General features: G+C 42.0%; 1 protein-coding gene across 1 annotated transcript in view; it reads left to right on the top strand.

Moving 5' to 3' along the window:
* The window catches only part of LOC113055488 (protein bassoon-like), a 48,703-nt gene that overhangs the window by 30,038 nt on the left and 3,379 nt on the right, over nt 1–15,286 (top strand). Inside the window, exons 2-9 of the mRNA XM_026221842.1 lie at nt 1,999–2,433; nt 2,993–9,259; nt 10,366–12,409; nt 12,806–13,659; nt 13,875–14,010; nt 14,128–14,253; nt 14,541–14,596; nt 15,161–15,266. Coding sequence (XP_026077627.1) covers nt 1,999–2,433; nt 2,993–9,259; nt 10,366–12,409; nt 12,806–13,659; nt 13,875–14,010; nt 14,128–14,253; nt 14,541–14,581 — 9,903 coding nt within the window. The 3' untranslated portion in view covers nt 14,582–14,596; nt 15,161–15,266. The remainder of the gene's footprint in view (nt 1–1,998; nt 2,434–2,992; nt 9,260–10,365; nt 12,410–12,805; nt 13,660–13,874; nt 14,011–14,127; nt 14,254–14,540; nt 14,597–15,160; nt 15,267–15,286) is intronic.

The raw sequence follows: 15,286 nt of genomic DNA, 5'->3' as shown, positions 1-15,286 counted from the left end.
GGTCATTTGCATTTACAAAAATGTATTTTTATAGCGGAGAGAACTAATTTCAGTGTGAGAGCTGTATACCATGTCCGCTGAACATGAGTGGTGTGTCAAATTCAAGCCCTTCGCTTTGATTTCATTTGGCCGCCTTTTGAAAGTTAAATTGTAGCTGCTCTTTCAGATGCATGCAGCAATTTGTTAAGAAAGTGGTTTATGTAACATATTTGAAATCTACTGAATGTAACGTTTATCCCAACAAGCAAAACAGTCAAGTCTCCACCTGCTTGATGGCAACATTGGGAGACACACTGTGAACTTAGAGCGAAAACCACAGACAGCAAAACAGATATGCAATTAGCTAATTCAGGTCCTGTGGATTGACTGAATAATGTTAGCAAACATTTGTTGTTCACAGTAGTGTATTTTGCAAGCAATCTTGAATATTACTTTACAAATGAACTGTCCTGGCTTTGGACCCCATTAATCCATAACTGGATAGAGCATTGGTATGCTAGGTTATATTCATTTAGTATCTGCATTTAAATTAACCATGCTAATGTTCTTTGCCAACCAGATTGACCTTTTTTTTTAAATAGTGATATTAAAAATTTATAAAAAATTAAAGACATCATTAGAATCCTGTAGATATTCACTGAGGCGTCGAAGTCATATCTAGTAAATGGTGATGGTGGGTTTTTTGTCTTTTGCCAGGAAGCAACCATCTAGAAACCATCCTGACTGGAAATCCTCACAGATACCTTTTTTCTCTAAGAAGGAATATAATTGTGAGGATACTACCTCTTCAAATATCTTGGACAGAAATGGGAGATTCGAGATCAGTTTGTAATGAACTAGTTCTTTGTGGTTAAGTTGTGTTTTTTTGATGAGAGGCTTAATAACAGCCAGTTTGAAGGTTTTGGCGACATATCCTAATAACAATGATGAATTAATAATATTCCGAAGAGGATCTATGACTTTTGGAAGCACCTCTTTTAGGAGCTTAGATGGAGTAGGGTCTAACATACATCTTGTTGGTTTAGATGATTTAACAAGTTTATACAATTCTTCCTCTCCAGTAGTAGAGAATGAGTGGAACTGTTCCTCAGGCAATCTATAGCACGCTATCTGATGCGATACTATAGCTGACAGATGCATGGTTACAATTTTATCTCTAATAGTATTGATCTTAGAAGTAAAGTAGTTCATAAAGTCTTTATTGCTGTGCTGTTGGGAAATGTCAACACTTGTTGATGCTTTATTTTTTGTTAATTTAGCCACTGTATTGAATAATAATCAATACAGTTGGGTTTAACTGGTTTATGAGATTATAATATCACTGTGTTTAGTCTTTTTGCATATCACTATCTGGGTTTATGAAGTCATCTGACTGTCCTAGATGTTAGTTTGTATATTCCTAGTGTTTTTATTTATTTTATATGTTTTTTATTATGGACTGCACAGTGAGTGTTTGCAACATGCATTTTTGAGCATTTAGAAATGAAAAGCTGATGTGTGATTCATCTGAAAGTTTTGTGAGCTATTCATCCAAATTCAAAATTAAAATGATTTCTTAATAATGTCATGTTTAGTATCTTACAATCCTAAATTGTTGAATTAAATGCTTTGTAATTTTGAATGCACAGGAGTCTCCTGCTGTGGATGAAATTAGCCATCATTCTGAGCTTGTGTGTCTTACTGAACTTAACAGAGGCTAAATAATTGTGTGTGTAAAACACAGTGGCTTTGAAGAGAGCCAGCAAGACCTTTGAGAAAAGGTTGCATTCTTTGCCAGGCCTCAATTATTCTTGCTTGCCCAGCTTGACCAAATCCCTTTTAAATTACAATAATACTGTGAAAAAGGCTGAGAGAGTGAGAGAGAATGTCAGTGTGGTGAGTGATGCAAGAAATCACTTGTAATCTGACTATTGACACTTTCACCTTGTTTTCAGTTTTTTTCCCTTTATATCTCAATTGTTTCATGATACTTATTTCATGTTTGCCTTTCATTTTCAGAAGAAAGAATGGCTGTGCTTGACATGCCAAACCCAGAGAGCAATGTCAGGGAGCTTAGGGGATATTTCTCCTCCTGTGCCATCATCCATTGGATCTCCCCGACTACCAGGCCCAGCCAATCAACAACAACAGCGAGGGCCCAGTCAGCAAGCTGCACTGAGACCTGCAGGCCCTCAGCAGCAAAAGCCACCTGGTTCCCAAGTAAGTGGTCCTTTCTCTCCGGTAAAACAAAGGGTGCCACAATCCAAGGGCCCCTCTCAACAATTTCCTGCAACTAAGGCTGAGACAGAAAAACAAGATCAAAGCATTAACAAGAAACAAGCTATGTCCAAAACAGAAAAAGAGGGGGACATCAAAGCAACGTCTAAAAAGGGAACATCGGATAAAAAAGATGAGAAGAAAAGTAGTGGCATGCAGAAATCTAAACATGATGACGTGAGTGGCCCTCCGTGTCCTCATCACCACTGTCTATGTCTTTCATAACAGATCACTTCAGTATTCTGTGATGGGAATGTTATAAGTGGAATAATTTAACCAATATCAATTGTACTTAAAACCAGTTTAAAATTAACCGTCTCAGTGGTTAATCACTATTTCCAGTGCCTGATGGTTACAAGAGCACAGTGATGAGCATCATTTGTAAACTATATATATATATATATATATATATATATATATATATATATATATATATATATATATATATATATATATATATCCATTACAAGGAACAGATGCATGCCATTTTTATTTATATTATTACCTAGTATGATTTTCATAATACTTTTACTAAAATTTTCATTAGGATTTAGATTCACTTTTGACCTCATACCCTCCAGGTTTTGCATGCTTGTGTAATGTATGCCATTTGCATGTTTTGTATATTGTTCTTAATAAACTTGAAATGTTTTATGTTTGATAATTTTGTAAATCTTTCAGTATAATTGATATATTCATATGACCTATGACCTAATGCACTGTCCTTTATTTACAGGATTCCAACAAGTCTAGCACACAGAGCCTGAGTGATACAGGCTACTCCTCAGATGGTATATCCAGCTCCCAGAGTGAGATTACTGGCTTGATCCAAGAGGACTCTATGAAGCTTAGTGAGAGAGGGATCTCTGAACAACGAAGCCCCCCAAGTCCATCTGAACTAACAAAACTGGAAAGTTCTATGCGACCTCTGTTGGAGTCACATACAGCCACTGACCAAGGACAGCATCGTGATGGAAGAGACACCACAGAACAGCAAAGACCTCAATCTCTGTCTATAACACAAGATCAGGAATATGAGTCTGATGAGGAAGCATCAGATGATCTCAGTTGTAAATTAAGACATGACTATGTGGAAGACAGTAGCGAAAGTGGCCTTTCTCCATTACCACCTCGACAGAAGAAGTCACAGAAAGACCTGACCGATGAAGAGTTCATGAGGAGACAAATTCTGGAAATGAGTGCAGATGAGGAAGATACAGAAGATGTTGAGGGCCACATAAAGACAAAAAGAAGCCATAAACACAGTGGAGATCTAGGAAAAGAGAGACGTCGTCTGACACAGCAATCTAGCAGTTTTGAAGAAGACACTAAAAGCACTGATAGCTATAAATCAGGCGAAGCGGATGACATGATGGCCTCACAAGGTGGTCTGAGACGATTTAAAACTATTGAGCTAAATAATACAAACAGCTACAATCGTGACATGGAACTCAGCACAGATCATGACCTCAGGGAGCCTGAGCTTGAGATGGAAAGCCTTACTGGGTCACCTGAAGAAAGGTCAAGGGGAGAATACTCATCAACTCTCCCTGCAACCACACCGAGTTATACCTCTGGAACTTCTCCAACCTCTGTGTCATCAATGGAAGATGACAGTGATAGCAGTCCTAGCAGACGACAAAGGCTTGAGGAAGCAAAGCAGCAAAGAAAAGCAAGGCATCGATCCCATGGTCCACTACTGCCCACCATTGAGGACTCATCAGAAGAAGATGAATTGCGAGAAGAAGAGGAACTTCTGAGAGAGCAGGAGAAGATGAGAGACTTAGAGCAGCAAAGGATTCGTAGTACAGCCAGAAAAACTAAAAGGGATAAAGAGGAACTGAGGGCACAAAGGCGCAGAGAGAGGTCAAAGACACCTCCTAGTAACCTTTCACCTATTGAAGATGCATCCCCAACAGAGGAGCTCAGACAAGCTGCTGAAATGGAAGAACTCCATAGATCATCCTGCTCAGAATACTCTCCCTCGATGGATTCAGAGGCTGAAGGATTTGAGATGGGTTCAAAGCTGTACAAGTCTGGCAGTGAATATAATCTGCCTACATTTATGTCTTTGTACTCTCCAACAGAGAAAACCTCTGCTGTCTCTCCCTCTGCAGCAGATAAATCATTAAAAAGTGCTGAAGAGGTTTATGAGGAAATAATGCGAAAAGCAGAGATGATGCAAAAGCAGCAGCAACGGGCACCAGGAAGACAAGGACAACAAAACCAGGAAAGAGTCCTTCAAACAGACAAGAAACACCATTTAGATTCTGGAACAACTTCTTTGAGTCCAGGTACAAGTCCTACCCAGATCTCAGCTCCAGTTTCATTATCTGGAAATGATCCTTCAGGACGAGGGACACAAAGAGTGCATGCTACACAACAGAGTCAAGTTAGAATGAGCAACCAATCCCCTAAAGGAAGCCATGTTACTGGTTCCCCACAATCTCAAGTTAGGCATCCTCCTCCTACACAGCCTCAAGGAAGACCTGGTGTTCAGGGGAAAGTACAGGGTCAAGTGCCTGATCCTGGAGCGTCCTCCTTAACATCAAAGATGTTCTCATACTTTAAAGGCTCAAGTCCTTCAACATCCCCTTCCACTTCCCCCACACAAAGTCCAACACGTACCCCTGCACCTAGTACAACCTCTACAGTGGCACATACTCAAACCTCTCAGGTCCCTCATAGAGCTGGGGCACCACGTCTTTCAAGACAGCAGTCCTCCCAAGATTCCCCTGTTATGGTGATTACATTGGGATCAGGAACTAGCAGTCAAACCAAACCAGTGACAGTGAATTCCTCCACCTCACCTTTGTCCTCACCAACAAAAGACAGCCAACAGACAATTTATCAGACTCAACATGCAACATCAAAGTCACCCACTTCACCACAGAAATATCCAGCCCACCCATCACCTCAAAATAGCTTGCAAAGGACACAGATATCAGAACGAGTGAGCACTGCCACCTCTGCTGGTTCTCAAAGTAGTGGATCTCTTCCTGCGGGAAACATATCCTTGTGTAGAATCTCAACAGTACCTGGTACCTCAAGAGTTGTAGAGCAAAGCACAATTGCCCCAGGTAGTAATATAGTGGATCTTAGAGCACCAATGAAGCCTGCTCCAATTATTATGACAGATCAGGGTATGGACCTAACATCTCTAGCTTCTGATACACGTCGATACTCATTTGATGCAGAAATACAACCAAATCGTCATACTGCTGTACAACCTCTTATAATGAATCTAAATGCACAGGCACAACCTCAGGTGTCAACAACTACACCAACAACTGTAAGTGTGACTGTGGCAGCATCTATGTTCATATCACAGCCAAAGCAACCAGTCGTATATGGAGATCCTTTACAACATAGAGTCGACTATGGTCAAGGAGTTGGATCTGCAGTCTGTCTGACCCAAACCAGGCCAATTATCACAGATCCATCCATTCCAAAAATTGATGCTTGTCTGGAAAATTTAGGCATTCAACAGCAGCAACTTCAGAAGCAGCAACAGAAGCTACAGCAGCAACAAGAGATCCTTGAGCAACAGCTCCAGCAGCATCAACAAAATGCATCTTTTGCCCGGTACAACTTAGCTAATCAGGTGCAACCAATATTGTTAAAGAAGGACTTGGTGGTAAGTCAGAACACTGGTGGAGGCACCCAAACAGTAGTTAGTTCCATTACCAAAATATCTCCACTACCTCCACCACAATTATCATGCTCTGCATCTACCACCCCTACACTTGGTCATGACATATATGGTGGGGTGGCTTTGGAATTAAAGAACAAGCCTGCTGTAATGAATCTCTCCACAGGGAAGCCCCAGGTAATGATGGTGCAGTTGGATGAGAATGGCACTCAGGGAGGTACAGTAACCCAGCTTATTAAAAGGGAGGAGCCACCTCCACCAGTAGATGTTCTAGATCTCACCGGACAGATTAAACCAGAGAATCAGTTAGCTTGTTGTGATGTTGTCTACAATTTGCCATTTGCAGGTAGTTGCTCAGGCCCATTTGCTCAAAGAGGAAAAACAGCACCGTCAGATCCTTCTATTGAGCCATCCCAAGGTCCTGGGCAGCAAAGCCAAACTGGAAAAGATGGCTACCAAACAGTAAATATACAAGCATCTGCGGATGAACACAAATCTTTTACCTTGCCTCCCCCAGGACGACTCCCACCATCAATGTCAGACCACGATTTAGCAAGTTCAAGTCTCCAATATTATCAAAAAACTGATCCTGGGGACCTAGCAGTGGATTTAAGCACCATGAAGCAGGCTTATGAAGCAGGATATCTAGGAATGGGTGCCCAATATGGATCTTACACAGATCTTCGCCATCAAGGAAGTGATTCGGCTCCACCATTACCTTTGCGAAGATATGGCTCAATGTCCAATATAAATGCTGAATATAGCTATCTTTCACGTGACCTTGGTGCTTTTCAAGACTCAAATCTTGCACAGTATAGTGCCACTACAGCTAGAGAGATTAGCAGAATGTGTGCTGCTCTTAACTCCATGGAACAGTTTGGTAGCCGTTACACCAGTAATCCTGATCTTCTGCAGTATGGTGCTGGGAGAGCAGGTCCCATAGGAAGACTTAACCTTCAACAAGGCCTAGCATCTATTAGAGGCAATCTTTTGTATGGTCCTGATGGCAGACCCACAGTAAATGGTCAAACACTTACAAATTTAATTAATGCTAGACAAGCTAGCCTAAGGTCTTTGTATCCCCCTGCTGTAAGGACAGCTGATGGCATGATATATTCTACTATCAACACCCCAATAGCCTCCACCCTGCCAATCACCACCCAGCCTGCCCCTGTTGTCAATCCTATGTTAAGTGGAGTATATGGATCTTACCCTTCAGCCAATGTAACTGCTGTACCTCTGGCTAGCCTCACCAGGTTGCCTCAAGTTACCCCAAGAATGCCTCTTAATACCCAAGGACCCTACATGTATCCACCTCCAAATCGATTTTCAGTAACACCACCAGATACATCATCGGGAAGTGTGCCAGCTTCTAGTACCTCCCAGGAATCTCCAGTTTATCTGGGAAAGCCTACAGCACCTTGCAATATGTCAACAACTGCATCACCTAAAACTGGTCAACCTGTTTCAAATTTGGGTATGCAAAGCATACAGTCAGCACATACTAGTACAGTGCCAGTTCAATCGGTTGGAAATGAACAGGTTTCCTTGGCTCATATTTCAGCAGAAGGTACTAAATCACAACTCCCAATACAGCCCCAAACTCAACCACAGTCATTGGTCAAAGGTCAGGAACAAAGCCAAACTCAAAGTCAACCACAAACACAATTTCAAATATTAACAGTGCCTCAAAAACAAACCCAGACAATTACCAGAGTTTTTCCAGATGCATCTGCCAGTACCACTATAACCACATCTGCTAATATTGAGAAGGAAAAAGAAGAGGAACGATTGCGACTACAACAGGAGCAGCTCTTGCAGCTAGAGCGAGAACGGGTTGAGTTGGAGAAATTGCGTCAGCTACGTCTACAAGAGGAGTTGGAGAGGGACCGCATGGAGCTCCAGAGGCACAGAGAGAAAGAACATCAGCTCATGCAGAGGGAGATTCAAGAGCTACAGACTATCAAGCAGCAGGTTCTTCAGCAGCAGCAGGCTGAGAGGGAAACCCAGCTTGTGATGCATAGAGAGCAGCTGGCACAGCAAAGGATGCAGCTAGACCACATTCAGTCACTGCAACAGCAACTCCAGCAGCAGCTAGAAGAACAAAAAAGGCAGAAAACAGCGGCCATTGAAGCAGCAGCGGCAGCAGCTGCAGCAGAGGCAGCGGCTGCTTCAGCAGCTGCTGCAGCAGCAGCTACAACAGCTCAAGGTGCCATTCAAGGTGTAATGGTTGGTGGAACTACACCTCAAACCATCTCAATTATCTATGATCAGAGTGGTAGAATTATTCCACAAGAGGGCCAGAGTGTGCAGATCTTGCCATGTGCTGATGGGCAGGTGGTCCAGGCAGTGGTGTCTACTAGGCCTTTGCCAAGCTCTTCTTCAGAGATGTCCCTTAAAAATAGTGAAGATCATGGAGATGGTTGGCTTATGAAGAAACAAAACTCTATGCCTCGTTTGAGGAATGGATCAGAGGATGAGTCAGTCAAGAGAATTGCAGATTGCAGTGTCCAAACAGATGATGAAGACACAGAGGATAAACTCATGTCACGTCGTCGTAGAACTAGACGTATAGCTGACTGCAGCGTTCAGACAGATGAAGAAGACCAGGGAGATTGGGAAAGTCAGCCAATACGCCGCAGACGTTCAAGATATTCAAAGCACTCCGAACAAACTGCAGAGACTAAGAGTGATGCATCTAAATCTAGCATTGCCATTCAGACCACCAATGACTCCTCATGTCAGACTGACTCAGACCAGTTGGGTAGAATTTCTCCAGCTATTCACATTACTATGGCTGAAACATCAAAGGTTGAACTCCTTCACTACATATCCGCTCCAGAAAGGACCCATAAGGGAGAGAGTTTAGCCTGTCAAACTGATCCAGAGCCACAATCCCAAGGAGTGGTTGCTCCTCAGCTCAGTGTTCCAACTACTGTTAGCCCCTATTCCACTAGTCTGCAATTAGTTGGTTCCATGCAAACCAAGTTTGAAAGGAGGAAGCCAGACCCATTAGATATTGGATACCAGCAAGCTCAGCAGCAAAATGAAACTCCTTCCCGTCAACCTCCCAAATCTCCACAAGTACTGTACTCTCCAGTGTCTCCGTTGTCACCCCATCGTATGCTGGAGACTACCTTTGCTTCCAGTGAGAAACTTAACAAGGCACATGTGACACCCCAACAAAAGGCCTTCACTGCAGAGTCACCACAAAGGCATCAAACTATTCCAAGGCCCATAAAGAGCGTTCAGCGATCCATGTCAGATCCTAAGCCTCTCAGTCCAACATCAGAGGACCCAGCCAAGGCCAAATTCTCCTTATACCAAAGTCAAACCAGCTCACCGAGTCAGGTATGGAACTTTTTCATTGTTACTTGCAAAAGTTTATTTATTATACAGTTTTCTGTTGTTTACAACAAAAGTACAGCTTGTAAATATTAATTTCAGACAATTAATTAAATTCCTTTTTCTTACCATTTATACACAGGGATATATAATAGTATAGACTTTAATACTTCTGTTAAACATTTTTATTTTTATTTTAATAAGGTCTAGGTTGGGCTTATCTGTTCACATGATAAGACATATATATAAATCAAATATTTTAAAATAAAAATAGTTATTTAGTTATAATATAGTTATGTTGTTTTTCATTTGCTATTTATTCTCTGCTCTCTTTACCTTATATTTAAATACACACACACACACACACACACACACACACAGAAAAACTGCTATATCTGGCAAAGTCTAAGAAATGCTAGATGGTGGCACAAAGTGTAGGTATACTGGGTCAGCCCTGCAGCCCTGTTTGTCAGCAGCTGGTCAGAGAGGTCTGAGTCTTACATTTTCAGTTTGATTCCTGTCTAAGGAATGTTCAAGCTCAGTTAAAGAACTACACACCTGCTAAAAGGAAGCTATTTTCGTCTGTCACTTCATTCAGTGTGCATTTTAACTGAATGTCCTTAATTGATTCTGCACTCTACATTACTGAGGGTATGTAGATGTTGTTTGTTTGTTATATTACATTTTAATATTTATTGTGGTTACACAAAAAATTATTACAGTTAGACTGTTGACAGTTTTATCCATGTTATATATATATATATATATATATATATATATATATATATATATTGCCTAATTGATTCTGAAACCACTAGTTATTTATAGAATATATATGTTGTAAGGTAATGTTTTGGTTTTTGTTTTCCAAATCTCAAGTAAATTGTATGTCCCAAATTCTTTTAAGAGGGACATTTGGAAAATGAAAGAGATAAATACAGAGTTGATACCCTGTGATAAAACTGTCTGTATTCAGTCTGTCTAAAATTTAACCGTTTACCTAATTTGACAAAAAAACTTTTAGTCCATTTTCTTTTTAAAGTATTAAGGAAAATGGTAGTAAAATTTTCTCTGCTGTCATTTTAATCAATCTCTAATATCTCTCCTCTCAGATGTCTGCCTTGCAGCAGCAGAATGCAATGATGAGAAAGGTGAAGAGAACTCTCCCCAGTCCCCCTCCAGATGAGGCACCTGTATCAATTGTAACATCAGCAATTCCCCATATATACAGTTCTCCCGGAGCATCCCAGAGGGTTTTGCCACGTCCTGGACAGGGTGCAACGAAGGCAGGCTTGCTGAGTGAACTGAAAGCTGTAGAGCAAGAATCCACCAAATTACGTAAACAACAGATAGAGTTAGAGGAAGAGGAGAAGGAGATTGATGCTAAGTTGCGATGCTTGGAACTAGGCATCACTCATCGCAAGGAAACCAGGGTTAAAGAGAGAGAGAGACGAGAGTTGGCATACTTGCGATACATGGGGGATGCACGTGACTACATGTCAGACAGTGAGCTGAATAATTTGCGACTAGCCGGGGTAGCACCAGGCTCCTATGAAGAAAATGGAATGTTGTCACGTCCAAGTACAGCACCTCTTAACCAGTTTACTTCTGATTTGAATGCATCTCAGTATCCCCCTACCTCATCATATGTTCCATATCAATATCCACAGGCCCATCCCACACCCACACAACCACCCACTGTAGCCTATCAGCAGATAGGGTTTCAAACAACACCATACCCAACCTCCTCACAGCCCCAGCCTGGAACCTTCCAACCTCATCCTCCTCAACCTTCAACCTATCAGACCCCGGGGCCATACCAGACTCATAGCTATGGTCAGCCTACTTATGAGTCTGATTTTGGTTTGCAGCAGCCCAGTCACCAAGGATTCCAACAACCCACTGCACCTTTACCAGGGCAGACCCTACCTTATCCTGCACAAAGCATCCCCTTCCAACCCCAAGCAGACATGCTTTCTGCGCATCAAAGGCCAAGACAAACCTCGCTTGCTGATCTCGAACAAAAGCTACCAACAAACTATGAAGTTATCAGTAATCCTTCAGTTCCAATAGCAACTTCAGCTCAAGAAACTGGATTCAGTGGTGTCTATTCATCACCACTGAGCAATGCTTATGGCCAGTATCGCCCCTCTGACCAACCTCTGACCGAACATATACCAAGTCCATCATCAGGATATGTAACGGATAGTGTCTATGCCACAAATCTAGAACAAAATATTCCCAGAAATTATGTCATGATTGATGATATCAATGAACTTACAAAAGAAAATATGGGGTCCTCTGACATGTCACGGGTAGGTTATGCAAGTGAGAATGGCCAACGTGGTCCAACTTATGGCGATGGTTCTGAGAATTTATATGGAAGAGCTTCAAATACCTATCAAAGTGCAGTAGACAGCCATGTACATTCAAGTACCACTGTAACTGGTGGTACAGGTTATTATTATGATGACTATAAACATTCTTCCCGTAGTAGTGGGGGAATGGGCAGCCAGAAACACTCATCCAAAAATTTGGCACCTGCAGTTTCATCAAAACGTAGCAAACATAGGAAGCAAGGCATGGAACACAAGATCTCGAAGTTCTCTCCAATTGAAGAAGCTCGAGATGTAGAGTCTGATCTAGCCTCCTACACCATGACAACATCAACAGGTGGTAGTTGCACTGTGGTGTCCAGGACTGGCGTGAAAAAGAGCTATGATCAACAGAAGTATTACGGATCAAGAGAGGCACTGGAAGAGGATGACCGTCTTTATGGATCCGGACGATCAAGGTCCACAGGTTATGGCATGGATAAAATTTCCTCCAGAGATTCAAGTGGCTACCGAAGTAAGTCTTACGAGAGGGATGCCATGGAACGATCACAGAGGGGCACCCATGGCCGTAGTGGCCGTCCTTCTATGCGTACGCAGAACTCAGAGGAAGAGAGCCCTCTGAGTCCTGTTGGAAAGCCCATGGGAATTGGTCGTGGCTCTGTGCCAGATCCTCATGATGTACGAAATCAGTATGGCTCCAGTCATTCCTTACCAGATGTACAGGACCATCATATAAAGGATATGCCTAAGAGTCATGTATATAAGCCAGAAGACCCTTACCTTGCTGATGACATGCACTGTGCTGTTTCAGACAGTGAAGGTAACTGGTGCTGAATTTAAAAACTGCACGTTAAAATGCACCCAACAGTTAAAAGTTGCATGCCAATAATCTTGCTTTAAAGGCAGAGAGAATGAAAGTTTGGACTACTGTTGTATATGAATGCTGTCATCAGTGCATGAAACCATATATGCCTTATTGCATGAACTGCATGATGTTATCTGTTTTAGAGTGTGATTCAAATGTTGGTTGATTCTGTCTTTTGGTTATTCTCTTCGATGGGAGTTTTTGTTGGCTTCCTTTTCTTTTTTCTTTGGATATTTTCTTTGGGATTTGAGCATTGCATGGCTTCAGTGTGTTCATATCCTGTTCTTTGCCATTGACACTTCCTACTGTAAATGTCGAAGTATTGACTTTCTCCCTTAATTTCCCAAAAAGCCTATCATTTGGGTCAGGAGGAAACAGACTGGTTTGAAAAACCACGTGAACCACGGTCAGATCGCTCTAGACACCATGGGAGTGGAAGTCACTCATCCTCTAGCAGGAGGAGCAATGTAAAGCACACTTACCATGATTATGATGAGCCTCCTGAAGAAGACCTGTGGCCTCAAGACGAGTATGGACATCAACGACATTCCTCTTCCACCTCATCTCGGGAACACCGTCAACATGCCAGTAGTTCAGGAAGACACCCTTCTTCTCGTCATTCATCAGATGATCCCAGGTCTTCTCGTTCTACACGATCACATCCAAAAGATCCTTCCACCCGACCAGACGGCCGTGCCACCTCATCCTCTGCACAGAAAAGATCCCCCGATCCACGATCTGCCGGTCACCGAGATTCAGGAGACTACTCCCGTGATCCATCAAGCCACCACCATGGCTCAAGTGGACAACGGGGGCAGAGGCAACCAAGCTCATCAAGGAGGCAGGAGCCCTCTTCAGGTTCCAGGCCACAGCAGGGTCTTGGAGAGCAGCAGCCACAAACACAACAAGGACAGCAGCGATCGACAGCAGGACAGCAAGTGTCTGCCAAGCAGACAGGGTCTCAACCACCTGAGACAGGGCAGCAAGGACAACAACAATTGGGACAAACAACCCGTACACAGCAGCAGCCACCACAGCAACTTGGGCAACAGCCATTGACCACAATGGGAACAACTCAGCCCACAACCACAGCTGCTAGCATGGGAACAGGTACAACTCAGCAGCAATCTAAACCTGGTCAGGCTCCACCACAGGCAAGACAACAGCCAGGGGGACCACCCAATGCCCAACCAGCTGCTGCTATGGTGAGTTTCATAAATCACTTGATGCCTTACCATTTAAGCTATTTTTAATCTGCTCCTTCAGGTATAGTTTACATTTAATCCTTTCACATTTTGTTATAAAATGTATGTGTATGTATGTGATTGTCTTTGAAAACATGATTGACAAATACATTTTTAAAATTAGTTTACAGTATCTTTTAACATTGCCCCTTCATGCCCTTTGATTGACTGCACAGGCAAAACCTGACACAGCTGCGCCTGCGCCTGCTCCTGCTCCTGCTCCTGCTCCTGCACCAACTCCTGCAGTTGCTATTGGATCAAAAGCTGCACCTCAGGCTGCAAAAATACCCCAGATTCCTGCCACAGGAATTGGTAAGTGGAAAAAAACTCTGCTAATTCAGAATAATTAGTACACTTTTGTGTTTAGCTAAATAGGGAACATTCATTACTTGTGTATGATCTAAGCACAAGATAATTTTTGCCTTTCAGGTTCAAAGGCAGCACCTCGGCCAGGGGGTATAGGCAGTGCAGCACAGCAGCCTGCTGAAGGGGAAAATGTTCTTTCAAAGATCCTGCAGGGAGGAGCAGCAGAACAAGCTGGAAAAATAGGAGATGGTATGGATCTGTGAAACATAACAGTCAGAAACAGAGACATATGTTATGGAGAATATGTGTAATTAGTTGCCATTTGGCTTTCTTCCACAAAAGTTTGCACTACAGTATTTTAGGGATAGCACCCAAGGGTTCCTTGGGTTTAAGTACCAAATTTCTAGAGGCCTATGCAGAACTGTGTTACTCCTACTTAGGATTTAATCTATAGCCTTTGATTTTCCAGCCCACTGATTTTTGGTATGCCACCAGTGACCTTAATTCTGGTTTTGCTTTGCTTATCTTTCACACAGCTGTATCTGCTCTCGGAAAGAAGTTCACTTCATTTTGGTGATCAGCTGATAGCACGGTGAGAAAACACTTGGTAACACTTATTAGTAGCTTATTAGCATGCATATTACTAGAATATTAGCAATTTATTAGTGCTAATTAACAACATATTAATACATTATTCTACTTGACCTTATTCTACATCCCTAATCTTACCCAATACCTAAACCTATCAACTATCTTCTTACTAACTATTAATAAGTAGCAAATTAAGAATTTATTGAGAGAAATGTTGTAGTTAATAGTTAACAAGTGTTACCTATTCTAAAGTGTTACCAAACACTTTATGCATTGACCTTCTGAAAAGACCAGCATGAATTTGTTCCAGTGTGGTTTATGATAACTAGTGCTGGATTGATTACCATGTTGACCAACAAAATGTAACTTGTAAAGCTGTTTCTTTGCTGGTTAAGTTTAAAAGCATGCTGTGGAAATCAGCATCCAAAACATATGTTGGTGTACAGACTCCAGACATACTTGACTGATAGAGCAGGATTGACACATTTCTTGCATTAGCTTTTAAATGATTAGTGTTTGTAACTTTTTACTGTTACCTGTATAAACTTTATTTTCTGTTCCTCAGGCATTTCTTGTTGGGGTGACTTGGAGTTAGAACTGACAAAAAACTATGAATATGTGTCTGCCATTTAATATCTCTAGCTGAAGGCTGGGTACACCTGAGTAAACTGGTGAGTATTTTATTCTAACT

Source organism: Carassius auratus, chromosome 36, assembly GCF_003368295.1.
Source record: "Carassius auratus strain Wakin chromosome 36, ASM336829v1, whole genome shotgun sequence".
Taxonomy (NCBI): domain Eukaryota; kingdom Metazoa; phylum Chordata; class Actinopteri; order Cypriniformes; family Cyprinidae; genus Carassius; species Carassius auratus.
This window is presented reverse-complemented; position numbering and strand designations above follow the sequence as displayed.